At 39.3% G+C, this 27,475-nt stretch overlaps 3 protein-coding genes across 6 annotated transcripts; all 3 read left to right on the top strand.

The window, feature by feature from the left end:
• The first annotated feature begins 53 nt into the window (after nt 1-53).
• LOC143696903 (uncharacterized) lies at nt 54-15,615 on the top strand. Of its 4 annotated transcripts, none has more exons than XM_077193775.1 (9): nt 54-206; nt 8,177-8,284; nt 8,436-8,461; nt 8,765-8,911; nt 12,516-12,608; nt 12,826-12,876; nt 13,028-13,053; nt 13,348-13,494; nt 13,864-15,615. In XM_077193775.1, the coding sequence occupies exons 4-8, from the start codon at nt 8,846-8,848 to the stop codon at nt 13,427-13,429; spliced, it is 318 nt and encodes a 105-aa protein (XP_077049890.1). In that variant the 5' UTR covers nt 54-206; nt 8,177-8,284; nt 8,436-8,461; nt 8,765-8,845; the 3' UTR covers nt 13,430-13,494; nt 13,864-15,615. The 4 variants fall into 4 exon arrangements, 1 of the variants encoding a protein (XP_077049890.1); XR_013186082.1 differs by having other exon boundaries at nt 56-206; nt 12,779-12,876; nt 13,348-13,498; XR_013186083.1 differs by having other exon boundaries at nt 56-206; nt 8,765-8,915; nt 12,779-12,876.
• A 2,732-nt stretch (nt 15,616-18,347) lies between these two features.
• cd8a (CD8a molecule) lies at nt 18,348-21,636 on the top strand. The gene is made up of 6 exons (XM_077248095.1): nt 18,348-18,464; nt 18,935-19,246; nt 19,661-19,753; nt 19,862-19,966; nt 20,591-20,630; nt 21,025-21,636. Exons 1-6 carry the CDS (start codon nt 18,392-18,394, stop codon nt 21,074-21,076), a joined length of 675 nt encoding a protein of 224 aa, XP_077104210.1. The 5' UTR covers nt 18,348-18,391; the 3' UTR covers nt 21,077-21,636.
• A 437-nt stretch (nt 21,637-22,073) lies between these two features.
• On the top strand, nt 22,074-27,016 carry LOC143704515 (E3 ubiquitin-protein ligase RBBP6-like). Its single transcript, XM_077197443.1, is given in 10 exon segments — nt 22,074-22,137; nt 24,742-24,909; nt 25,189-25,288; nt 25,400-25,436; nt 25,950-25,991; nt 26,236-26,247; nt 26,249-26,325; nt 26,404-26,500; nt 26,602-26,741; nt 26,941-27,016. Coding segments are annotated over 10 exon segments (813 nt in total).
• Nucleotides 27,017-27,475: the final 459 nt, after the last annotated feature.

Raw genomic sequence — 27,475 nt, 5'->3', positions numbered from 1 at the left:
TAAGAAAGAAAGGGGGCGCTGTTGTTAGTTATGTAACCGTGTGTGGGCAGCATCCCCTTCCCCTTCACCCTTAACATTCATATTATTTTGAGACTCTGTACGCCTACAGAACTAAGGTGGTCTGAAGCTGTCGTACAAAACAATCAACAACTTTCCTTTCCACTCTTCTTGGGAAACGTTATATTCTGATACCGTCATGACGTCAGGTGATTTTCAGACCTGTTTTGAGTTTTTCCTCACCGAGATAAGATAGTACAAACCCTCTTTTTAAAGCTAAACATTTCGCAAAAGGAGATTTGAGATCACAAAGTGTCTCAAATAAAGACAAAAAGTGTCGTGTTGCGTTCTGGTCCTAAAATGTTAGAGGAATGTGTTAGTTGACGTAATGGACTACACAAGTGGTATTAGAACACCTGTGTGAAGTGAACTTGAGGAGAACTGACTTCATATATCCACATAATCACCTTGACACCCAATTAATTAAAAAAAATTGCAAACAATAGTTTGGAAAAGCGGTTGTGGACAGTAACGAAAGCCTAATTAGCTATATTTTTCAAGTAAGTTGAGTCAGAAGTCTCGTCTTCAATCGACGTCCCCGAACGTCTACAATCGACGTTAGTTTCCTATAATATTCTGTTAGCCTGGATATCATATGTAATTAAACAAATAAGTATTGTACATAAATTATTTAAGTTTTGAATGCATTACTATAAAAATGTAAGTGAATTCTACTACTTTTGTAGACATATTTGAATATGTAGAAAACTTTTTTATTTTAAAGCATTTAAATTACCACTGCATTTAAAATTTAATGGATTAAAATTGTAAAGTTTGTGTACTGACCACGCCCCTTCCCCCACCCAGCCACACGCATTCTATTCTATCGATTCCGATCAACCCTAAGTTTCCAGAGCCAGTCGTTTCAAAGAAATCAACGTGAGTTTCTAACGTACACCAGTGACTGTTCAGAAAATGGCGGGGGGAGGGTTTTCCGGCAGGACAAAAGGATGAGGGGAGAAGCATACCTCCGCAGAAAACGGCTCTTAAAGGGTTAGTTCACCCAAAAATGAAAATTATGTCATTATAATGACTCACCCTCATGTCGTTCCAAGCCCGTAAGACCTCCGTTCATCTTCGGAACACAGTTTAAGATATTTTAGATTCTGTCCGAGAGCTTTTTGTCCCTCCATTGAAAATCTATGTGCGGTATACTGTCCTTGTCCAGAAAGGCAATAAAGACATCATCAAAGACCTCAGTGGGTTAGTCAGAATTTTTTGAAGCATCGAAAATACATTTTGTTCCAAAACTAACAAAAACGACGACTTTATTCAGCATTGTATTCTCTTCCGGTTCTGTCGTCAAACCGCTTTCATGAGTCCGCTGACGTAAGACGAGCTGACGTGTTATCTGGTGCGCCCGAGCTTCGTTTACAGTCTGAGGGAGACGCACGCTGTAAACAAAACAATCTTTGCCAACATGTCTAAGGATTTCGACACAGGGGAAGACTTGCATTTTTTTTAACCAGACATATTTGAACCCGAATACACGGACGCACCAGATAACACGTCAGCAGCGTCTTACGTCAGCAGCGTCACTGGCCTTGTGAACGCGGATTGACAACAGAACCGGAAGAGAATACAATGCTGAATAAAGTCATCGTTTTTGTTATTTTTGTAACAAAATGTATTTTCGATGCTTCAAAAAATTCTAACTAACCCACTGAGGTCACGTGGACTACTTTGATGATGTCTTTATTGCCTTTCTGGACAAGGACAGTTTACCGCACATAGATTTTCAATGGAGGGACAAGCAGCTCTCGGACTGAATCTAAAATAACTTAAACTGTGTTCCGAAGATGAACGGAGGTCTTACAGGCTTGGAACGACATGAGGGTGAGTCATTAATGACATAATTTTCATTTTTGGGTGAACTAACCCTTTAAGCTTAAAACATGATCACCCACCAGAAAATGACAAAAAACATTCTTATTGTCTTATAAAATAATTATGAGTTACAATTTGCAAATAATTGTACTTTAAGGGATATACACGTTCAATGAGGAACTTTTTTCCGACATGAATTTGAACGGCAGCGGCGCATTACTGACTGGACCCTAATTAAAACACCTCGAGTTAAATTAACGTTAATGTTAAATGCTGTTTTAAAGGTCATTTCAACACATCTGTGTAATTTCACGTTATCTGGAATTGCAATATTACATGCAATTTAACAACATTTCAAGCCATTAAGTTATATTTAAATTACATATAACCCATAAGCAGTCGTCGATTAAAAGAGTGTATAGCCACTTAGGCTATTAATAATAAATATACAACATATAAAGAAAGATTAATATCATTATTTCACCAGCTTATAGTTGTTAAAATGTATGTTTTATATTAGAAATTACTCCTTATCCCTGTCCGAAACACAGTGAGTTCAAAGTTTCAGCCGTCCGGAACACCGTGAGTCCTCACTGTAATCCGGACACTGCATCTCCCGGCAGTTCCCTATCAGGGAACTCGAGCTGCGTGACAACGCTTTGGGAACGCCCCTGCGTGAGTGCGTCATGAAGCACGTATGAAATCAGTCCAATGGCGAGACAGAACGTCATAGGCGGGTGACGTCATCGACCAGGAAACTATATAAGCACCCCAAAACACAAGCGCGTCAGCTTCTGAGTCTTCAGCAAGCGCTCTGTGTGTGAATATATCAGTCTGTGTCTCAAAGTGTTTTTGTCTGTCCTTAGAAATTGCTAGGCAGGAGTTTTTCACATATAAAAAAACTATAAAGAAACGATATATATATATATAATATGGCGAGCGAACAGCAGTTCAGAAAGTGTGTTCATCCCTGCCCACGTTATATCACGGGTGGGGACACTCACGATCTGTGTGTTGTTTGTATGGGAGTGCAGCATGCCCAGTCAGCTCTCGAGGGAGCTGGTTGCGAGCACTGCGAGCGTATGTCAATAAAAACGCTCCGCTCCCGCCGAGCCCTCTTCGAGGAGAGTGGTTCGGTGCGCGCTCCCCGCGGTTCGGGTCACGCTGCTGCCGGGGCACAGCGGAGGCTTCAATCGTGGGGATCGCAAATGGATCTATCAGCGGGGATTGAGACAGGCTCTGCCTTATCTCAGCCTTTACCTGGTAGATCCAGTGCCTCAGATCCGGGTGTGGAAGCACGCGCTGCGGTTTCTTCGCCCCAGGCTGAGGCACCATCACTTCAATTATCCAGTTCTGAGAATCTGGATGTTGAAAGTATTGATACAGCAGAGACTGGGGACTCGTCACTTCAGTCTCCAACTAGTGAGCTTATGGAGGTGCTCACTCATGCTGTAGAAAAATTAAGCATCGAGTGGCTAGCTGATAGACAGGAATCTCGTTCAAAAAGTAAACTAGATGAAAGATTTCTGCCGTCTCGTGCTGCACCTCCACGCCGGTGTCTTCCATTCTTTCCTGGTTATGGGGCGATGCCTAAGGCTGAAGAAACGCTAGCGAGCCATCTATCTCCAGATACGGCATCGTCATTTAAGACACCGGCATTGCCCACAAAGTCATTAAGAAATACCTCGGCTTTGGTGGGCAAAGCTTACTCGGCGGCAGGTCAAGCGGCAGCATGCTTACATACTATGTCGATATTACAAGCATATCAAGCAGACCTTTTAAAAGATATGAGTGAGGGGGATGAAATTAGTGCTGACGTAATTCGAGAATTACGTCAGGCAGCAGATCTTTCTCTCTGTGCCACCAAGGAGACGGCCAAATCAGTGGGCAACGGAGAGACACTTATGGTTGAATTTATCCAACATGAAGGAAAAGGAAAAATCTTTTCTCCTGGACGCCCCGCTTTCAACTGCTGGCCTCTTCGGTGACTCAGTGAATTCGGTCATCGAGATGTTTCAGAAAGAGAAAAAGCAGGCGGCGGCGCTCCAGAAATTTCTCCCCCTCCGTGTTAATGTCTCCGGGGCAGCTGGGCGGGAGTAGCCCCGGCCGTCGAGTAGCTCTTCACACCGGGCGCAACAGAAAAGGAGTGTCGCGTCTCGTGCTCCTCCCCAGCAAGACTGGGCCGAGGCGCGGCGCTCTCAGACGAGGTCTTTCAGGGGCAAGGCCGATCTGAGGACGGTTATTGTCGCCAGGAAGGCTTCGTCGAAGAAGAAGCCCTGACGCCAGAAACGTCAGGGTACTGAGGGTGGTCCCCACCAAGAGAGAAAGGTGTTCGCTGCAGTACACAGCGCCCGTTCTCTCTCGGTGCCCTCAGGGGCCCGTTCTGCCAACCCCGCCTGTGTGCCGGGGCGTAGAAGGTCCCAGCGAGCGCTTTCCCGAGGGACGCTCGCCCGCTCTGAGGAGCAGTTTAGAGTGGTCAGACCAGTTGTTCCCTGCCGGTGCGCTGTTACAGGGCACTGTGTCTGCCACTCAAAATATTCCAGAGGCCAGTCTCGAGAGACTGGTACCCTTAGTAGAATTTTTGGCAGAGTGGAAAAGCCTTCCAAATGTATCTCATTGGGTCCTGCAGACTATCGAGAATGGGTACGCGATTCAGTTCAGATCACGTCCGCCTCGCTTCAGAGGGGTTCTGCCCACATTGGTGGGCCCCGAGCAGGCTCTGGTTATGGAACAGGAGGTGAAAACTCTCCTGCTGAAGGAGGCTATAGAACGAGTTCTTCCTCCCAGCAGAGAGTTGGGTTATTACAGCCGATATTTTATCGTTCCAAAGAAGGATGGGGGGTTGCGTCCAATTTTAGATCTGCACCTGTTAAATCGCTCAGTAGGGAAGCTCAAATTCAAAATGCTTACTCTCAAGCAGATCGTGTCACAGATCAGGTCCGAGGACTGGTTTGTCACGATAGATCTAAAGGATGCGTACTTCCACATTTCCATCCTTCCACAACACAGGAAGTTCCTGAGGTTCGCTTTCGGGGGCGAAGCGTACCAGTATCGGGTTCTTCCGTTCGGCCTAGCACTGTCTCCCCGAACTTTCACGAAATGTATGGATGCAGCTCTGGCTCCGCTGCGACTCCAGGGCATCCACATTTTAAACTATATCGACGATTGGTTGATTCTGGCTCAATCGGAGCATCAGGCGATTCGGCATCGAGATGTCGTTCTCGCCCATATCAAAAAGTTGGGGTTTAGGCTCAACGCCAAGAAGAGTGTGCTTTCTCCAGTACAGAGGAACACTTTTCTGGGCGTGGTTTGGGATTCGACGACGATGCAGGCACGTCTGTCTCCTGCTCGTATAGCTTCGATTCTCTTAGCCGTCAAACAGGCAAAGCTAGGCCAGTCACTCACTGTAAAAGAATATCAGAGGATTCTGGGTCTGATGGCAGCAGCGTCCAAAGTTATACCTTGCGGGCTGCTGTACATGAGACCACTGCAGTGGTGGCTCAGGACCAAGGGGTTCTCCCCGAGGGCAAACCCGCTCCGCAAGATCAGGGTCACGCGACGGTGTCTCCGTGCTCTGGCTATTGGGAAAGAACCTTGGTTCCTGTCCCTAGGTCCTGTGTTGGGGGCTCCGTGTCGTCGTGTAACACTAACGACGGACGCCTCTCTCACAGGCTGGGGGGCGATCATGAGTGGTCGCTCGGCCCAGGGTCTGTGGCAGGACCATCATCTTCATTGGCACATAAATTGTCTAGAAATGATGTCGGTGTTTCAGGCTCTGAAACAGTTCCTCCCAGACCTGAGAGGTCACCATGTTCTTGTCCGGTCAGACAACACATCGGTGGTCTCTTATATAAACCATCAGGGGGGTCTGCGTTCGCGCCCGTTATACAAGCTGGCTCACCAGATCCTTCTATGGTCCCAGGGGAAGCTTCTTTCACTGAGGGCGATTTATATCCTGGGGTATTTGAATCAGGGGGCAGACATCCTGTCGAGGCAGGGGCTGAGGCCCGGGGAGTGGAGATTCCACCCCGAGGTGGTGGAGCTCCTATGGAAACATTTTGGTCGTGCCGAGGTAGACCTATTTGCATCCAGGGAAACATCACACTGCCAACTGTGGTTTTCCCTAAGTCCTCCAGCTACTCTGGGGTTGGACGTGATGGTACAGGAGTGGCAGAGGTCACGCCTGTACGCATTTCCCCCGATTGCTCTGCTCCCAGGAGTTCTGGAGATGGTTCGCCGGGACGGGGTCAGTCTACTGTTGGTAGCCCCGTACTGGCCGGCCCGAGTTTGGTTTGCGGACCTAATTTCTCTCCTCAACGGCTCTCCTCTGCAGATTCCGATGAGTAGGGACCTTCTCTCTCAGGCGAGCGGGTCGATACTTCACCCCCGCCCAGATCTATGGAGGTTGTGGGCTTGGCCTCTGAGGGGGCCCAGCACATAGAATCTCGTCTCTCGACTGAGGTCGTGGAGACCATCCTCCACTCCAGAGCTCCGGCCACTAGGAAATTATATGCCTTGAGGTGGAAAATGTTCACCTCTTGGTGTGGAGAACACCAGCTGGACCCAGTTAACTGCCCGGTGGGTGTAGTGCTGGAATTCCTTCAGGAGCGTTTCTCCACAGGGTTATCCCACTCCACACTGAAAGTGTATGTGGCGGCCTTATCTGCTTACCACATCCCTTTGAGTGGTGCTTCTCTCGGGAGACACCCACTTGTAACCCGTTTCCTTCGTGGCATTCTGAGGCTGAGGCCAGCAGTTCGCACGAGGGTGCCGACCTGGGACCTGGCGGTTGTTCTAGAAGGTCTCTTTCTAGCACCGTTCGAGCCCATTGAAGAAGTTTCGGAGAAATTCCTCACTCTTAAAACTATCTTTCTTCTGGCTATATCTTCATTAAAAAGAATAGAAGATATCCAAGCTCTGTCGGTCTCTCCCTCGTGCTTGGAATCTGCACCAGGCATGGTGAAGGCTTTCCTCCTCCCTAGGCCGGGATACCTTCCCAAGGTACCAACCAATGTGGTCAGGCCTATTGTACTGCAGGCTTTCTGTCCTCCTCCATTTCAGACCTCGGACCAAGAGAAACTAAATCTGCTTTGCCCTTTTAGGGCCCTAGATGCGTACGTCCACAGAGCTGCCCTGTGGAGAAAGAGTGAACAGCTATTTGTTTGCTTTGGACCCCCTAAGAAGGGCTGTCCAGTATCTAAGCAGAGGTTGAGCAACTGGGTGGTCGAGGCCATCTCACTTGCCTATGAGTCTGCCGGTCAGCCTTCTCCTTTGGCTGTCCGGGCTCATTCAACCAGGAGTATGGCTGCCTCTAAGGCTATCCTGTCAGGAGTATCAATCCAGGATGTTTGTGATGCGGCAGGCTGGTCCTCACCGCACACATTCGTGAAGTTTTATCATCTCGACTTCAGCTCCACTCCAGGGGCGCAGGTGCTTTCGTCCGAATGTGCGCTCTGACTTCACACGACGGACACTTGCTCGTATGGCGACGTTGGTATTAGCGTTCCCAAAGCGTTGTCACGCAGCTCGAGTTCCCTGATAGGGAACGTCTCTGGTTACGTATGTAACCTTAGTTCCCTGTAGGGAACGAGACGCTGCGTGTCTATGCCATACTCCCAGCATGCCCGTGAGCACTTGCTTCAGTCTTATCAGAAGCTGACGCGCTTGTGTTTTGGGGTGCTTATATAGTTTCCTGGTCGATGATGTCACCCGCCTATGATGTTCCGTCTCGCCATTGGACTGATTTCATACGTGCTTCATGACGCACTCACGCAGGGGCATTCCCAAAGCGTTGTCACGCAGCGTCTCGTTCCCCTCTGGAAACTAGGGTTGCATACGTAACCAGAGACGTTTTTTCAAGATCTCCAAAATGATTGTCAATCAAATTTTGGAACATGTGGAAGGCATGCCCCCAGAGACAGACGAGCCAATCAGGTTTATTTTTCCCCGGATTGATATCTTACGGGACTTTTACTGTGCAAAGTGTCCGGAATACAGTGAGTCTAGTAGACTCACTAAATTCCGGACACTTTGCACAGTAAAAGACTAGACTCACTGTATTCCGGACACTTTTTACTGTATTCCGGACACTTTGCAAAGTAAACGTTTACTCAGACTACGTTAACCCTTTTCACTCGCGTGCGGAGAACACGATCCCGCTCGATCTCCTGACGAATTCATCAGAATTTTTTGTCTGTTTATTGTTTTGAGTTTAAGTTTTTTATTATTGAGGGGCTGTTTGTGAGCAATAACATGCTTTAAACAGGTCATGAAATTTTCACCTGTTAACTAGGTGGTTTTCTCACTCGCCCACGGCGGTCCCATTTTAATCCCTGCATGTTCAACACAGATACAACGAGGTTTCCATCGGAGACATGACGACCACAGTTTACTAAATCTGGTGAGTGAATTTAAGCTAACGTTCGATAAAACTGTAATTTTGATACAGCCATTGTTTTAAATGGAATAAGTTGTCATTGGTTAAAATGTTATACATTAAAAAACGGATGGATGCCTTCTCTAACGTTGAACTATCTTGTTTATTGTTGCAGATGTCAGGAAGAAATGCTTTGGAAGTGTAAGTATTGTCCTGTTAACTGTGTTAAAAATATCACAGCTATTTAAACATTTTAGACTCAAACATGGAACTTATGCTAGAACTGAGCCATTTCCTTGTTTGCATCATGAATGCATGAATGTCTATGTACATTTAAATCATTTAATGCCTTAAAAGTTCACTTATCCCAATTTTACACCAAATCATCTGATCAATAGCCAAGTGCAGATGTACCAGTCAAGTTTAGCTGTCTGTCGTGTGGGTTTGCTGAGTATTGTTCTTTGCTGAGTATTGTTTGCTATGTTTTATTTCACTTTTATTTAGGTTTATTAAGAGTTCAACAGAGTGGTGGGAAAAATCTCAGAGAAGTTCTTTGATGAACTTAATCATTACTCTGCAAATCTGATGGAAATCTTCAGGGAGAAAGGCCTCGCTGGCCAGCTTTTGGCTGACCTTTTATGTCAGACAAAGGTGGGTTTAACTGTCTACAGGGGCAGAGCTAGACTCTCAGTGCGGTGGGGGCAGAGCTTCATCATGGGGCCCTCTGCTACCAAATCATTTTAAAGGGTAACTAAACCCCTGGTCAGAGCCTGACTCCACCCACTGGCAATATTTGAAAAATGCTGGAAAAGTGGGCAGAGCCCAGCGGAGGGGGGGCATGCACCTGAGACATCTCTCTGTAGGCAAGGGCGTGGTTAGCTGGTACCCTCTGATGTCAGAGGGTACCACAACTTCCAATAGGAAAATTCAACTGCAGTAGCCACCGTTCAACCTGAAGAGGGCAGCTCTCAGACGTTTTTAAACCATATATTGTAGAATTAAAACATTTTAAACAAAAATATCAAAATTTATTTGAATCAATGAACAGCATTTATGAAGCTCCATTCTTACAGGTCATTAACTAAAAAAAGTTGTTTTAGTGTTTAGTTACCCTTTAAAATTAATACCGTTAAAAAAACGTAAAATAAAATATGCAACAGGCACGTTTAAACGATAAAAAATAAAATCCAAACCAGCGTTTCAGTTACGTTCATGGTTCCAGTGGCCTCAATGCATGCACGGCTTTTCAAAATGTCACAAAGCGTTTTGAGATTATTTTGAATGTAATATTGAAGTTTATAATTAAGTGTTTTGGCACACCACGCCGAGTGGCACTATTGTTCTAAAGTCGGGTTTTATTCTGGCATGTTGAATTAGTGTTCGACAAACGCGGCGGCGCGTTCATTTGGATTTATTTTTCTCATAACAGCTAAAATAACTTAATAGGCTACTCCGTGATTTTTTGGTCATACAGATAAGAGTAGAGTAGCCTACATTGTTCAAAACTGTAAACTTTTATTCATATTAGGCTAACGACAAAAGTTTATCTGTCGTCTCTGTCTCCGGGAACTGCGAGTCACAAAAATGAACCGAAATCACAAGTTTGCCTCAGCTCAGTCACGATAAGAAATCGGCTATGTCTAAAGCCTTTAAATGTCTAAATATTTAATAAATGTCATCTGATTATGTAATCCATCTGAAACTAAGAGGTTCAGAGGATCTACTCAAACATGTTTAGCTATCATGTGAGCGCTTTCCAATGAGGAAAGGACAAGGCAAGGGTGAAAATCTCGCTCTAATTAAATGTAAATTAAAATGTAAAAACAGATCAAATAATTTATTTGTCGAAATGTTGCGATATTGTTTAATTTAAGTTCATAATTAATCTATAAATGTTATTTAGTTTATAGCAGCACCACAAAGCACTGTGGTTCGAGATTTATTTGAATAAAAAAATAAAATAAAACTTAATTCATAAATTGCATGCACCCTGGTTGTAAGGATCCAAAGATCCCTGTGGAATTTAATATTGATTTGAACATTTTGTTCATGACAACAAATAAACATGCTTTTGAAGATTGTATGTTTTGCTTGGAGGTTTGGAGGGACAGTTCATTGGCTTTATCGTGCGTGCTGCAGGACAATAGGTGTTAATGTTCCGTCTTTCATATGGAGAGTGTCGGATAGCCTGATGAGCATGCAAAGGCAAAATGATAAAAGGATAAATCTCTTGATGTGTCCAAATGTAGGCCCTATATCTTATTAAATTATAAATATTGTAGTTTATTTATTGTATTTAAAGTTTTTTCACACAATATTTCAATTGAAGTTTTCAATCCAGTTGTTTCAACTGGTTTTGTAGAGTTTTAGAATGTTTGAGCAGTGTGTATGATTGTCAGCAATCTGGCATTATCTAAACGTGATCTGGTGACGAAACGCGTTCATGCCAAGAAACAAATGCAGTGAGCAGTATATACAGAGCTCTTTAATTCGTTTTAAAGACGTTTTAAATTCGTTTAACCTTGTTTTATTGTAATGAATTCAACAAGGCATGTCTTTGAAGCAACAAAGGCTAAATAATTTGTTAGTTTTTTTTCATGATTTGTATGGATGACACGCAGCGACATATGCAGTACTATCAGCTGTATGATGTGTTTTTACCCTGAAATGTTTAATTTCGAGAGAGACCCGGCGCGCGCAGTGACGAGACAAAATAAACTTGCTAAAAATAGATCCAAAAGAGAGGGAAAGAAAAGCGCATGTTCATAATTTGTTGCTTTGGACTATTTTCGTTTTGTACTGTTTTAATAGTTTAATTTAGCTGCAATTTCTTTTGCAATAAAAATTTTAAATGTCGCAAGCATAAGATTCTGTGTTTCTTATGTTGCATCGCCAAGGAAATAAACTCTGAACTCGATGCAACCCTGTTTTAAATAAATAAACTGTCCCGACACTTTATTTAAACCTTGAAATGTGCTATGGGGTTTCAAACTTAATTAATTTTAGTATTCTTTTACATTTTCATTGTTTTTTATATTGAAAGCAATTGTTCAGAATGAGCCGCGGCGTGGCGGCAGATTAAGCAATAGAGAGAATAAACTGACACTTTACAAAGTCTGTGATTGTAGCGCCTCTTAGCGTAAAAGGCAGCAAATACACACCCGCAATTTACCGCCGCAGGAACGTATTATTCTGGTTGAGTACCAACTGCACTTTGCCTGGGCCCTGTTCCTGTCCCGTGATGCAAGATCGGCAGCGTTTGAGGGGCCCCTAATAGGTTGGTTTCACGTGACGTCACGCTGCTGCATCGCGAGAGCGCGAAAATTCAGATGGAAGGCAGGAAGTGAAATAGCTGAGGATCTGCCATCGATGTTTTGTGTAGTTTACGGCTGCTCCAATCGTTCTAATCGAGAAAAGGGAAAGGGTTTTTGTAGAGTACCAAAGATTGTCATTCATAAAGGTGAGAAATGTAAAAAGCTCACAGAACAACATCGTAAAAAGCTCAAAGAACAACGTCGCAAAAAGTGGATTTTTAACGTAACGTTACATCTGCGGTTTGGGAGGAGCAGAGTCTGTTAATGCCGTTTCTGCAGCGACGGTATGTTAGCTAGCCAACGTGTTTTTTTGTGTCTGTGTTTATATAGCATTAGGTTGTCGTTCAAGGGATCAGTGGGAATGGGACATTAAATGATCAAGGTAAATTAGACTCAATACGGACTCTCCGCAACGGTTTCCTCCATAGACGTATTCTCCATGTTTACTTCCTGCCCTCCATCTGAAATCGCCCGCCTTCCCGCGTCATCATAATCGTCATCATAATCACGTGACTGAAACCCAGCTATTGGCACGGGGCCCTGGGGCGGCCGCACCCAAGCACCCACGCTAAATCCGCTACTGCTTGTCTACATCAGTCTACACTCTCTTTTTCCTATTGTTATTTCTCTCCTTTCTTGTCGTCTCTTCTATTTATTCTTTTCTTGTCTCTACTCTTTCCTCTAGACTTCTCTTTCTTTTTCTTTCCATTCTTAAATCTCTTACTCATTTTTTTTTCTGTCCTTTCCACTTTTCTTGTTTCATCTTTTCTCCTCTACCCTTCAGTTCTCTCCCTTTTCTCTCCTCTCTCCTTTCCTGTTTGTTCACTTGTGTTGCCCTATTCTATACTTCCCAAAATCTGATAAATATGGGGGAAGCTCAGTAATTTGGTTCATGCATGTGAGCATCCCTAACAAACTTCAATATCTCCAATATCTTCCAGACCACCAAGCCAACAGATGTTAGGTCCCTTTGCCTTCGTGGACTGCCGGTCATTTTGGGGGATGACCCTTCTGCATTCTTTAAGACCTGCTCTGTAAGTTATTAATTGGTTTTAAATGTTACTGGTACCATTAATGAGGCCTGTCTGCTACTAATGTTCAGAATCATTTAATCAGTATCATTTTTTTATTTTTTTTATTGAGGGGCTGTTTGTGTGCAATAAAATGCTTCAAACAGGTCGTGACATTTTCACCTGTTAACTAGGTGGTTTTCTCACTCGCCCCATTTTAATCCCTGCATGTTCGACATAGATACAACGTGGTTTCCATCGGAGACATGAAGACCACAGTTTACTAAATCTGGTGAGTGTATTTAAGCTAAGGTTAGATAAAACTGTAATTTTGATACAGCCATTGTTTTAAATGGAATAAGTTGTCATTGGTTAAAATGTTATACATTAAAAAACGGATGGATGCCTTCTCTAACGTTGAACTATCTTGTTTATTGTTGCAGATGTCAGGAAGAAATGCTTTGGAAGTGTAAGTATTGTCCTGTTAACTGTGAGAAAATATCACAGCTATTTAAACATTATAGACTCAAACATGGAACTTATGCTAGAACTGAGCCATTTCCTTGTTTGCATCATGAATGTCTATGTACATTTAAATCATTCAATGTCTTTAAAGTTCACTTATCCCAATTTTACACCAAATCATCTGATCAATAGCCAAGTGCAGATGTACCAGTCAAGTTTAGCTGTCTGTCGTGTGGGTTTGCGGAGTATTGTTCTTTGCTGAGTATTGTTTGCTATGTTTTATTTTACCTTTATTTAGGTTTATTAAGAGTTCAACAGAGTGGTGGGAAACATCTCAGAGAAGTTCTTTGATGCACTTGATCATTACTCTGCAAATCTGATGGAAATCTTCAGGAAGAAAGGCCTCGCTGGCCAGCTTTTGGCTGACCTTTTACGTCAGACAAAGGTGGGTCTACTTGTCTAGTTCATCAGTCTACACCCTATTTTTCCTATTGTTATTTCTCTCCTTTCTTGTCATCTCTTCTATTTATTCTTTTCTTGTCTCAACTCTTTCCTCTGGACTTCTCTTCTTTTTTTTCTTTTCATTCTTAAATCTCTTACTCATTTTTTTTTCTGTCATTTCCACTTTTCTTGTTTCATCTTTTTTTTACCCTTCAGTTCTCTCCCTTTTCTCTCCTCTCTCCTTTCCTGTTTGTCAACTTGTGTTGCCCTATTCTTTACTTCCCAAAATCTGATAAATATGGGGGAAGCTCAGTAATTTGGTTCATGCATGTGAGCATCCCTAACAAACTTCAATATCTCCAATATCTTCCAGACCACCAAGCCAACAGATGTTAGGTCCCTTTGCCTTCGTGGACTGCCGGTCATTTTGGGGGATGACCCTTCTGCATTCTTTAAGACCTGCTCTATAAGTTATTAATTGGTTTTAAATGTTACTGGTACCATTAATAAGGCCTGTCTGCTACTAATGTTCAGAATCATTTAATCAGTATCTCCCAGACTTATATTTTCAGTATTTTTAACATTTTTGAATATCTGTAATACTGGTTAATGATATGAAAATCTGAAAATATTTGTTTACAAAAGTAAAATAGGCTCAAAATAATAATAAAAATTCTGCAGTTTAAAGGATTAGTTCACCCAGAAATAAAAATCCTGTCATTAATTACTCACCCTTATGTCCTACCAAAACTGTAAGACTTTTGTTCATCTTTCAAACACAAATTAAGATATTTTTAATGAAATCTGATGGCTTTCTGTCTGTCCCTTCAGTGACAGTCTACGCAACTATCACTTCAAAGCCCTAGAAAGGTTGTAAAGACATCAATAAAGTAATCCATGTGACTCCAGTGGCGTCATGGTGCTCTTGTGAATGTGCATTGGAGACATATATTTTGTAAATAGCGGGGGGTTTTTTTGTGCATACCAAGCATTTACATTGATTGCTTCATGAAATTTAGGTCATATGGGTTAATTTAATGAGGTCTTTACTACCTTTATGAATCTTGAAAGTGATAGTTTTGCAGACTGTCAATTGAGGGACAGAATTCTCTCAGATTTCATTAAAAAGATCTTGATTTGTGTTCTGAAGATGAACCATAGTCTTACAGGTTTGGAATGACATGAGGGCGAGTAATTAATGACAGAATTTTAATTTTTGGGTAAACAAAGCCCTTTAAGTACAATTGAAATTAATACCTTTTACCAATGTCTTTTGAGTTGAATGGACAATGCTACCATAAATGGATTTATACATTACAAGTATTGGTAGCAAAACTGCAGTGAATGTGGCCTGGCAGCCAACCAAAAAAGTTTGTGCACAACTGGGGCTGAAAGTGTGTAAAATATCCAGTTAACGAAGGACTCCATTTAAAGGGATAGTTCACCCAAAAATGAAAATTCTGTCAGTATTTACTCACCCTCATGTTGTTCCAATCCCGTAAGACCTTCGTTCATCTTCGGAACACGAATTAAGATATTTTTGATGAAATCTGAGAGCTGGATCACCCCTCCATACTCCTCCATATATGCTTCAAAAGGATTGAAACTTGCAGGCCTCGAAAAGTTATTAAAGACATCGTTAAAATAGTCCAAGTGACTACAGTGGCTCAATCTTAAGTTTATCAAGCGACGAGAATACTTTTTGTTGCTCAAAAACAAACAAAAATAACGACTTTATTTAAACTATTCATTTCCTTCTCTGTGGGCCTCTAGTCAGTTAACTTAGTGTAATAGCGTACATATTGAACTAAAATTCAATTTAAAAAAAAATCTGCTGTGCTTCTTGAATTCTGTACTTTTTTAATGTAAGTGAATGCAAACTATGTAGTATTAATTATATCTGTATACATATACAGTTTTTTTATGGTAAAAAAAAAATTCTCCGGAGAATTTTCACATTTTGCCTCTTTCAAGCATTTCATTAAGGGTTGTTTCTGAGTAGAGAAATTTTTATTACTAAAGTTAGAAACCTCTTAAACTTGAAGGCAAGGAATGATGTTTCTTCACTGTGTTGTATCTTGATATGAAAAGATTCCAATTGAAATAAAAAGAGGGGAAAAATTTATGTTTGCTTGTTTTTATTTCATTTAAGTTTACTCAAGTTATCAAATACACATTACTTAATTTTTTTAGGGCAACCAGTTTGCTCCAATTTTTTAAGTATCCGGGCTAGTACATTTAACTTAAATATTCTATGTGTAATAACTGCAAAAGTAATTAATATTACAAAACATTTTAAGTTAAATTAAAAGGAATTTTTAAGTTACCATTACTTATTTTTTTTTGGGGCAACAGGTTTCCTCAAATGGTTTAAGTAAATTCAACTTATAGGGCTTACAGTCAGCTGAGTGCTCCAATACTCCAGTGATACTACAGTCGACTTCAGCTGAGTTCCCTGCTCAGCATTAATCACCAACAGACTTCAGACAATGCCTTCGAATATGCTTTAATCACGGCCGGAGGATACCGAGCATTCCTTAGAGAATCCCAACAGGAAAAGGAATACATCAGTTTATATAGAGGAGCATGGCAAAAAATGACTTTAAACATTAGGCCTACATAATTTCTCTACTATTTGATTGGTTCTTCATATGCAAACCCTTCTGTTACTAGGAGCAAATTCTGTTTTCTTGGTTAGGCTATTCATAATCACAAGGTTTCAATCTGTAGTTTCATTTCTCATATTTGTTATTTTTCCACATACCCAAAGACACAAGTTTTCAACTGGTTTCGAACAGTAGGCTAGCCAACATTTTGTTCAAATTTTTCAATATTAAAGCCCTAAAAGAGAAGTAAGGTTAGATGTTAGAGTTATGATTAGTTTGATATATAGTTTACCCCTCTGGGGTTCTTCGGATCAAATGGTCCCGAAGAATTTAAATAAACAAATGTGTAAAATCATAGCTTCATCGGAATAGTCCGAAATTTGGTGACTTTGTTGGTACTTGGTATATGAACACCCCAAAAAATTGGGGACAGGATTTGAATAGTCTAAGTGGTTGTAAAAAAAATGGTCACACTCAGGGCCTTCGGGACCAAATGGTCCCGCCATAGGAAATGAATGGGAATTTGGCAAAAATGTGACAATACAGAGTTTTTTTGTGCGTACAATCTACAAATTAGCCACGATCCAGAAAAAAAGCACACAACAGTGAAGGGGTGAATCTATAAAACATCAAGAGTGCAAAACAGACACATCCACACACACACACACACACACACACACACAAACACACACACACACACACACACACACACACACACACACACACACACACAAACACACTTTTATACATAAACAAACGAATAAATTCAGATTACATATGGGTTTTGCATTTTTAAAATGCTCAGTTTGTCCACCAGATGGCATCCATCTAATTTCAAAAATTGCTTTTATGAGGTCTAGGCTTGACTCTAAAATGAAATACAGCTTTAAAAAAAATAAAAATATATATTTTTTTATTTTTTTATTTTCTATTTGATTCAATGGGGGGAAAATGGGTCATATTTATTGCATAAATATTAATTATAAATCTTAAATTATCTCAAAACACCAAAAAAGAAAAGAAAAAATATTATAAAAAACAAGTAAAAAAAATTAAATATGATTTTCTTTTAATAAATATGAATCAAACCCTTCCGGACCATTTGGTCCCGAAGACCCTGAGTGTGACCCTGAAATGAAGGACCCCAGAGGGTTACTATTTTATTCATTAATCCATCACAACATTTACTGAAGTAAATTAGAAAGTGAGTATACCAATATTTGATTAGGGCATCTTATCTATCTAGGGTAGGCCTATACTACCTTTACTCAGGTAGGTTACTTGACTACTTGATTTGTGTAGCCTACTTTTTCTGCAGAACAGTGATGAAAGTGAAATTTCTTGAACTTTCAAATGTAAGTGAAAGAAACAGAAAATGTCTTAAAAAGTGAGCGTGAGAATATTCCCTTCATTTAATTGTTCATAAATAGCCTAGATCTTAGAAACGTAAACGAACAAAGCGCGTGGACGCAAAAACATTCCGTGCACATATGTAATAGCCTTTGTACACCCTAACGACAAATTTTCTAAGCTGAATGAACGTTGGGGGTCCAGAGTTGCAGTAAAGCCCCACTCAGAGGAGCGCGTCACATGCGGTTTGATGCGCGATCAAAGAGCTGCGCGCGCCGGTGCATGTGCTCGTGCTGCTGCTAGTGCATAGACCCCCTTCAGGTGCACGCTGAGAGCATGCTGCACCACTACATTGACAATACGCCACTTAAAAAACAACCACCACCTGTTTTATAGACCAAATTTTAACAATGATCCACATAAAAAACATACAAAAAAAAATATAACAGAATTCCACCTAATCGTGTAATGATGAGAGATGTTCATCACTTTATCCTACAGGGTATACTATTTTTTTGCACAATTAGCCTACAATTTCTACTTTAAGAATTTTACCTTTTGTTTTGTTTCTTGTATTGTTTCACCTACATGGAATGTACACAAAAAATTGACTGTGCACCTGTATTTCTAAAAAATAAATGTATGCTATTTATCTAACATACAGTCATTTTATTTTTGTTTCAAGGCCACTTATTTTACATCTTTAAATGTTATTTATTTTGAAAAAAAAAAAAAAAATATATATATATATATAATGTCACAATTAGTAGTATTAATAGTACATTTACAAGCTTGTATTATTTTTTATTTATAGTACATTTATTTTCTTTAGTACAGTTTTTGCAGCACAGTTGAAAACCAAGACCGTGAGGGATTGGGAGGGGCAGACGAGGAGATTTTGTTTCATTCTTTCAGTAGTTTTGTTCCTGTTGTTAGAAGAACTGAATGTCTGTGCTGAGAATGGAAAAAATGTATCAAATATACATTGGATTGTGTGTGAGTTTGTCTCTCTTCTATGGTGAGTTGAACATTTTCTCTTGCAATTACATTATATAAAATGTAATGAAAGTGTACACGATTGACAGATTTTCTGAATAGAGCAAATATAATTTGCATGTTGTTTTTATGTACAGCCATTAGACAGTCAATTAAACTGTAAAATAATAATTTTTATTTAACATTTAGCCTAACTACCTCAGCACAGAAACCGCATGGAAATGATGATACAACACAGAAATTATGATATATATTTGTATTGGCATGCTTAAAAGTATAAAAAGCTGCAAACAAGTTACTTTCAGTTAATTCAATGGTGAAACAAGTTAATTCTATTTTCGCACCACTAAATGCAGAGAAATTCAGTTGCACATGACTTTTAATGTGACCATGGGAATAAAAACATTTCTGTTAAAATCAGTTTTAGATATTTGTTCACACATGCATTTAAAAGTCTTTTTTCTTAATCTAAAAACATTTCTTTGTCTCCAGGAGTCTCTGCAGAGATCTATAAAGAAGGAGCGAAGGTTCGAGTTGATTGTAACCCTAAACAGTCCGGCACCATGACATTCTGGTTACGAATAAACAGTAAAGGTGCAGACTTTTTATTCAGTGTTAAACAAGACACCATAAAGGAAAATGCCTTAAAAACTGAAAAATACAATGTCAAGATAGACAAAGGCAAGGCACATTTGGACATTAAATCGTTCGAGAAAAAGACAGACAGTGGTGTTTATATCTGCGCAAACATGAACAACAATAAACTCTTCTTTGGAGAACAGACTGAAATTCAAGGAGAACCAGGTGGGTATCTGACTGGTAAACATTAACATCGTCAGCTTAAATCAGAAACACTGATCACATCTGAATTTTCAAAAGAGTCATGCAATATATGAGATCTGAAAAAATAATTTTCCTAATCAGCATTTTGTGTCATTTTCCAGTAAACCCCCCCCCCCCCCCCCCCTAAACATTCTTAAAACAAGATCAATTTAATTGAGAAGCAATATTAATCATTTGTTTTGAATCAATTGTAATTTGTCTACATTTATTTTGGTACCTCATTGATAAATTCATTTGTTTTGTTTTAAGCATACATTTAACAGTAACAACAAAGTGAGGTTTATGTTTAAAATAGGGGGGACTTGCCAGTGGAAATATAAAGTTACATTAAAGAATAATATCATTGGATCATATTAGCTAATATCTCTGTTTCAGATCCAACAACCCAACCTCCTCCAAAAGAAACAAAGCCGATCTCAGTGACTACACAATCTACAACTATATCACAGTGTTTTTGCAAAAAAGCAGGTTTGTTGTGTATATATATATATTATATGCTATTATGGTAATTGAAAAATAAATCTTTGTATAATATAATACAGCGTTGTAATGATTAGGAGGTGTATCTGTTCACAGAGCAGAAGCCTCGTATCATCTGTGAGATTTGGATATTGTCATCTCTGGCCTCTGGATGTGCTCTTCTCCTCATTCTGCTGATCGCCACAATTTTGTACTGCAACCGTAAGTCAAATCCACACCTTTTAAATTATTCAAAGTATAGTAGATGATGTTCTTATTTCAATTATTTTTTAAATGGTTATGGACCATGTACAAGTTTTGGAACATATAAGTTCTCGCACACAGTTACTGCTTGACTTGAGCACAGCCATTTAAAACATATCCACAATTATGCCAATAATAGCCTACATGTGTAAATCCGTTTTTCAATGGTGAGAAACAATAACTATGCATGCAAAGGATTCTCAAAACTCCTACACATAATTATTTGGAGGACATGTAAGAACAATTAAACTATTCTTAATCTATAAAAACACAACCAAAGATGTAATTACACTTAAAAATAAGTTATTTTAAGTAGGCCCTTTCTTACCTAGAGTAGAGAGCACACAGGTCTCATTTTAAAGATGCAATCCTAAATTTTAAACTAATGAGGAAGGGTTCTGGTCATAGACCGAGCCCCACATGGGAGGACACTAATTTAGTTTTAGATTTACACATTTCAAATTTATGCTCATGTTCACAAAAACATGTTTTCATGATTTTTTTGACTGATTAAGTTTTGGCAAACTTAGTTGTTTAAATCTTGTTGAAGGATTTCTTTTTTTTTTTTTTTTTCTTCTCCAGGTTTAAGAACCAGACGGTGTCCCCACCATTACAAAAGACAGTAAGTCACAGTGACACAAATTATCATTAAATGGATAGTTCACCCAAAAATCATTTACTCGACCTCAAGTTGTTTTAACCCTGAATGAGTTTCTTTCTTCTGCTGAACACAAAAGAAGATATTTTAAAGAATGCTGGCAATCAAAAGGTAGACGGCACCCTTTGACTTCCATAGTAGAAAAAAAAAATACTATTGAAGTCAATGGGTGCCGTCAACTGTTTGGTTACCCATATTCTTTAAAATATCTTCTTTTGTGTTCAACAGAAGAAAGAAACTCATACAGATTTGGAACTACTTGAGGTCGAGTAAATTATGACAGAATTTTCTTTTTTGGGTGAACTATCCCTTTAATACAATATAGTTTCTGTTCAACATCTCAATTTGTCATTTTCAGAGCTCAACCCAGACACGCTGGCCACGCTAAACTGCCCAACAACCACTTCTAGTTCCAGTAAAGAAGCAGGAATGTTTTGGTTGGTTCAGTTTTCTTTTCATGAAGTACATTTAAAAGTGGTTTCCTCCTTTATTATTATTCAGTCTGTAGAACATTCAATCTTAATCTTTCAAAATGAAAATGTTCCAAACCTCAGGATTTCTGTTTCAATGAATGTAGGTGATTTTTATAGTTATGTCTTTGTATCTGTTACTGTCACTGACAATAATCACATCTTTTCTTTATGCGGTTTTTGATAGTCTTAATCTGTTCCTGGTGAAATGTTTTATGTTTTGCTTCAATGTAGGCTTATTATTTGGGGCTTATCATGGCTTAAATTGTTGCATTTGTAGCAAGTCTGGCTTCAAAGTACAACGTTGTATAATTGTAACCTGTTTAAAAGAGATTTCTGCCATCTGCTGGCTGTAAGTGATATAAACCTCACATGTAGACTCATACATTATTTACAGAGCAACTCAGCTTTACAGAACAAATTGCTTTCCTGTTGATGTCTGTTTCTACACTTAATTGTAAATAAACAAAATTCAATTGAAAAAAAGGCTCTTGGGTAAAGTGATGGCCTGTGTCATGCATTCATCCTATAGTAAAGAACATGAAGAATTTAAAATGGACAATTTCAGGTTAAATAACCCAGGAGGTTACTTGGAACCCAAGAATAAAGTCATCTTCCAGATATGCTGGTGGTGTTAATGTGTAAATACAGTGCAGGCTTAATCACAACATTATGATTTTATTGTTTTACCACATTGAGGCAAACTTTATTGAGGCAAAAGCCGTAGTTAATAGTGAGAATTGGACCCTAATCTAAAGTATAACCCAGAGTCCTTATTAGTTCATCTTGCATAAAGATTTTAAGAACAAAGCAAACTAACGAATTGTTGTATTAATAACACAAGCAAGTCTGTGATCTCTTTAGGAAGACCTGCCTGGATCCGTTCAACATTTCAGGAGCAGAAAGAAACGTTTTTGGAAGACAATGTTTAGTTTAAATGTCGTATTTCAGTTTCAGTCATGAGCTGGATGCTATTTTGACATTTGATGTTAAGCAAAACGGTAATTTTGCGGCAGCCCTTAAACCAACACAATTGAGTTAAAGTGAAAGTGAAAGATTCTGACTTTTACCGCATGTAACGCAACACCTGTGAACTTATAAGCGGTTCTGAAAATCAAGTGTAAAACCTTGAGCAGACCCTAAACGATTCTCATTTAACTTCATAAATCAAATGGAAAAAAAAAACTTTAACATTGCAACAGGATATTTTCCTAAGTGAATAAGGCTTTAAGGTCCAATGAGCTCCCTTTAATGATAGGCTATCTCATGTTAGGATTTAAGACCACCGTAAGTTTGAAATATCTATCTATCTATCGTCTATCTATCTATCGTTCTATCTATCGTTCTATCGTTGAAGTTTTTCATCAGTTGTTCACTGATTTGCTGATTAGAGTAAGACTGTCGTTCATTTGTCGTCACCTATTGGCGTAAATATGCAACGTCAATGAATTATTATTTTTTTCCGAGTTACTTAATTCAAAATTCCCACCACTAGCATAGCATGCCAAAAGTAATATTTAGTAAAGGTGTGGGTCTGTTAGGTCAAGGACGCAAATATTAGGGTAGCCTACTAAACTAAAACAGCATGCAAAACAATTCCCAATTCCCAGTGCTTTATTAGCAAACACAAAACATATATGCTAGTATTTGAAGAAGAAAAAACACTTTTAAAAACTTTTTTTTAAAACAAGCCTGTACTGGTTTTGCATTGCTGAAAGTTGTAGTTTAGTTCAGGAGCATGTGACGTCATAGCGAATTTTAGATGAACGCGCTTGATCAGTATCTATGGCAACGTTCTGTTTGATGTTTTCTGTAAATCTGACGGTCTCATCAGCATCATTCTCCACAATCTTCCGTGTCTGGGTGGTTCTTCAACTACATGCGCTTTTGGCCTTGTGAACTAGAGGGGGGGAAAGTGTTCAAATCAAAATTGTCACAGTCTAACAGTTAAATATAACTAGTCTAGTTTAATGATCCATAAGAGAACGCACTTACATTATAAGACAAATTGGTGTTTTTTGTGTATGTTTTTTTTACATATTTTACGATCCGCACTGAACAAATGTCATTTCCATCACATGTAAATATTTGATTATTATTTTAAAATATTATGAAATAGATCATTTCTTAACAGTGTAAGACCACTTTCACACATAGTATTACCAGTTTATACCTATATTGCAATTACCATAGATTTGTGGATTAAGTAAATAATTGTCGTGAGGCCAAAACACAAAGCTTACATCCACCACAACCTGAAATATAATATTGGATTGGTTAGATACATTTAAGAAAAATAACTACTTGTGTTATAATATTAAGTGGACCATTATCCCATATGCAGAAGTTTTTAATGAGTGATTAGAATTTTGTAGATATTTTTAAGAAAGTTATGAGGGGTGGAAATGACTGGGTGTTGTGGAAATGACAATGAATGAACGTCCATGTAGAAAAACAGAAGACATTTATTTGAAACTTTGAAACAGACAATTCCATTTAACAAATCATTAATCTCATTAGTCATTAGTTTGTTTGGTTCTGTTTTGGTATAGGACTGAGACCTTTCTGCACTTGACTTCCGCGGCATCTTAAAAATAGATGAAAAGGCATGTCAACAAAAAAACATTTGAATAAATATATTAGCATTGTACATTTCAATAAATAAAATATACATATGTAGCCACACAATCTATGAATTGCACCTTGTAAGCATAAATGTAATTTCCACCTCGCCTTTGTCATTTCCACCCAAGAAGGAATGTATTGGAAATGATGACGGTGGAAATGACAATCCTGCAGTATTTTGTAAAAAAAAATCCAAGCTAGTATTACAGATTAGCTATGAATTGGTAGCTAGCATTGCATGCATGCAAAATACATATATTTAAGTTAAAAAATCTATTTATTTACAAACTCAATTCATCTTACGCCATGTTTGGAAATGACATACAATTAAAATATTTTCATTTCAAGCAAGATTTACCTTGAGTTTTCTTCTCCAAGTTGGTGAAGAAATTAAAAATCTCCTCCATGTCAGACATGTGCTGTGATGACATTGTTTATTTCCATAGAAACTACCCAAACAATCTTTCAAAAAAGCATTTTAAAAGGGACATTACAGCGATGTGGTGGAAATGATGGCAATACTGTGGGACAACTACATTTTGTATATAAAATCACATTAATAGTTCTCTGACCTTAAATACCACAATGTTTTGATTATTTTACTGATACTGTTTACAGTCATATATGAAAAAAAGATAAATAAATTTTTTACACTTCTTTTTTATTATTGAAGATCAGAAGTCTGAGTGTGGGACAAGCACAAAACAGCAATATTTGCATCTATAATGATGTTTAAAAAGGGGAAAAAATCATCGTAGACTATCGGTAAAAAGTTCCTACAGTACTTTCATTGCAAAGTTAACTAGGAAAGTGTAAATTTTTCTAAATTAAATGTTTTTTTTTTAATAAAATATGATCAAAGGACATGAAAGTGCCCAGTCTAAAAATTGCCAGGCTACTGTTTCGACGATTATTGAGCTGATATCTGAGTCGATCGATTGATCAGTTTAAATTGTTGTGTGGTGGAATCTGAACACAAGAACTCAACTTGCCTTGTGCTCATTATAAGTTTCCAAGTAAACTCACCAACTACACGGTCCAGTTTGAAGGACTTCACATCACCCTGAGAGAGCTGAAACACCGAATTATGAGACGCGAGAGACTGAAGCTCTGTGGCCTGCAGTTCAGCAGCGCACAAACTAGAGAAGGTGAGTTCATCTACAAATCAGTTCAGAGCACAAATAAGTTAATGCTTTTAGAAAATCACAATGTTCAATAAAAACATTAATGTATCTGCTGCTGTAGTACTGTAGTGTTATTATGACAGCAATGGTGTCAAATAGTAATACCTTATTTATTGGAACTCAAAGAAACTATGGTAGCCTACTTTCTGTCAGTGTGTGTGTGTGTATGAGAGAGAGAGAGAGAGAGAGAGAGAGAGAGAGAGAGAGAGACTAAGGGTCTTATTGTTTTTTTTCTGCTGGCAGAATACACTGATGATGAAGCCCTCATCTCCAACAACACCTCAGTCATCATAAGACGAATCCCTGCTGCTAGACTGAAACCCACAAACAAAGGATTTGTCAAGTAAGTCACGTGACATGAACACAACTTTCATCATTTAGATGTAATGTGAAGAATCATCAGTCCATCATTGGCGTTTTAGTCATTTGAACTCTTTGGTGTTTTGTTTAGCAGTAATCGGTCTGAACCGTCAAGTGGATCTTCAAAAACAGTATGTAGAAAAGCTGTTGCATTGATCATGATTAGTGAGATCAAGTCTAATAACTCCCTTTTGTTAAGTTTTTAATTGAATATTTGAGCACTTTTACCTGTTTTCCCATTTTGATGTGTATTATTATTTGTAACGTATGGCACACAGGCGACTGGTTCCTCCCATACGTGACAGATAAACGTTCACTATATGTTTTAAAATGTTTTGATCAAACTGTCAGGAAAATACATTTGCTTGTTTCCAGACGAAGGTAAGACCAGTTCCACTTACACAATGGTTTTAAATAATATGTTCATTCTGTGTGCAGTATTGTAAGATTTCAAATGCATATTTTGTATGAATAAATCTCATTCACTGCAACGCTATGCAATAAAACGTATTGATTCCCCGACATTCAAGGCCCTGCGTGTTCATTTTGATTGGCTTTCTGCAGACAAGCCTCTAGACCGGCTGACCTCATTGTTGTCCTGAATAAGCCTTGTGTGTTTGTGTTCATGTTTATTTCAGCAGCAGATTGGTGATTCTTCATCCGTTTCACCGGATCAGCTTCTAAAGGTACTGAAATAAATGAGAAATACATTCTGCTGCACTGTATTGGACTTGGATTTAAAGTGTCATAAAGACGACAACAAAAGTGTTTCGTGCAGAAAATCAAAACAAATTATAAAGTGAAGTTGCTTGAGTTAAACTGCAGAACAAACTGAGCAGAAATCACACAATGGCACACACAAGCTGCTTTATTCTCTTATATATACGTATCAGTTATAAACATTAAAGCTTGCGAATGCCTGTGAAACAGACTGAGAATCTGGGCTGAGTCAAATGCATCAGAGGAGGACAAAATAAAAGCTGTAATTTACCAGACCAGTCTGTGCTATTATTCCAGCAGGTGAGTGTTCAGACATTGGCAGGGTTTGAAGTTGATGTATGTCATTTGTGAGAGATGCCCGATTCTGACGTTCATCATTGATGAGATGAAGATGCTTGGACTGCTTCTACCCAACTACGTCTGTTTCCGCTGTGGGATCCCAGGACAGCACATTAAAAACTGTCCAACCAATGGGGTAACCGGGCTTTCAGAGATCACTGCTTTTGTGAACTTGAGCTCTTTGACCCATGTTCTGCTCGTGTGGTCAGAGTTTGAATGTCACTGGTGAATTCACAGGACAAGTGTTTTGCTCCTGGTAAAGGCTTACAGAAATGCTCTGGGATTCCTCATAGTTTCCTGGTGGAGGTGGAGGATTCTGACCAGAAGGGAGTTATGATGGACCACAGTGGGAAATACTTCATTCCCATTATGGATGCGTGAGTATATTGCCCCGGACAGCAACAGCGTCGGCCCAGATCCAGTACGTGTATTCTACACGGCTCAGACGTGGGCCAGATCTGGGCCGACACTATGTTGCTGTCCGGGGTACTTGGCCCTGGTGGATGTTCTAGTGTTTGTTTAAATCTCACAGTCGCCATCACGGTACACAAGGTCTGTTTGCGCTTGATCTGTTAGTGCAGCCTATGCTATTGGGAAGAAAGAGAAGCCGCCCTTCCCGGACCAGCCTTCATCCTCATCCTCATCCTCATAAGATCTAGTGCCATCAAAGAAGGGATGTGATGTGAGAGGGAAACTATAGACCAGAATACACACCATAGAGACCACGATACTGAGACAGAGACTTTCAGTCCTGCATTGGAGAATCATCAAGCTCGCTTACATCAAGAAACTGAGAAATATAAACAGTCAAACCAAAATTTATTTGGACGCCAGATATAATTTTTGATCGATTTTTTTACTAGTGGGTGCAGGGCACTGTAGTTCATTTATGTAAGTGAGGATAGCAAAATAAAGTAAACTGTGACATATTATAACCAAAAATTACCAGTAAAATGTATAAAACTTTGGGATCAAAAATTATTCATACACTTTGACCTGACTATGTTTTACTTAAGTGTTTTTTCGACATTTTTACACCACAGACTAAACAAAATTAAGCTTTGCTTGGTAATTGGTTGACCTAAATTGGTATTATCTAATAATGTACTTA

Source organism: Siphateles boraxobius, unplaced genomic scaffold (genome assembly GCF_051911475.1).
Source record: "Siphateles boraxobius isolate OS27281-9 unplaced genomic scaffold, OSU_SipBor_1 11, whole genome shotgun sequence".
Lineage (NCBI taxonomy): Eukaryota > Metazoa > Chordata > Actinopteri > Cypriniformes > Leuciscidae > Siphateles > Siphateles boraxobius.
Note: the sequence above shows the minus strand (reverse complement) of the source record. Positions and strands in the feature narration are given on the sequence as shown.

Excerpts from the sequence above, each read along its gene's own strand:
- LOC143696903 (XM_077193775.1), top strand. The coding sequence starts at position 8,846 with ATGGAAATCTTCAGGGAGAAAGGCCTCGCTGGCCAGCTTTTGGCTGAC. Across the intron at positions 8,912-12,515 it reads ACCTTTTATGTCAGACAAAG|ACCACCAAGCCAACAGATGT; the intron begins GTGGGTTTAACT and ends AATATCTTCCAG. Across the intron at positions 12,609-12,825 it reads CATTCTTTAAGACCTGCTCT|ATACAACGTGGTTTCCATCG; the intron begins GTAAGTTATTAA and ends TGTTCGACATAG.
- cd8a (XM_077248095.1), top strand. The coding sequence starts at position 18,392 with ATGTCTGTGCTGAGAATGGAAAAAATGTATCAAATATACATTGGATTG. Across the intron at positions 19,754-19,861 it reads GTGTTTTTGCAAAAAAGCAG|AGCAGAAGCCTCGTATCATC; the intron begins GTTTGTTGTGTA and ends ATCTGTTCACAG. Across the intron at positions 20,631-21,024 it reads CCCCACCATTACAAAAGACA|AGCTCAACCCAGACACGCTG; the intron begins GTAAGTCACAGT and ends TGTCATTTTCAG.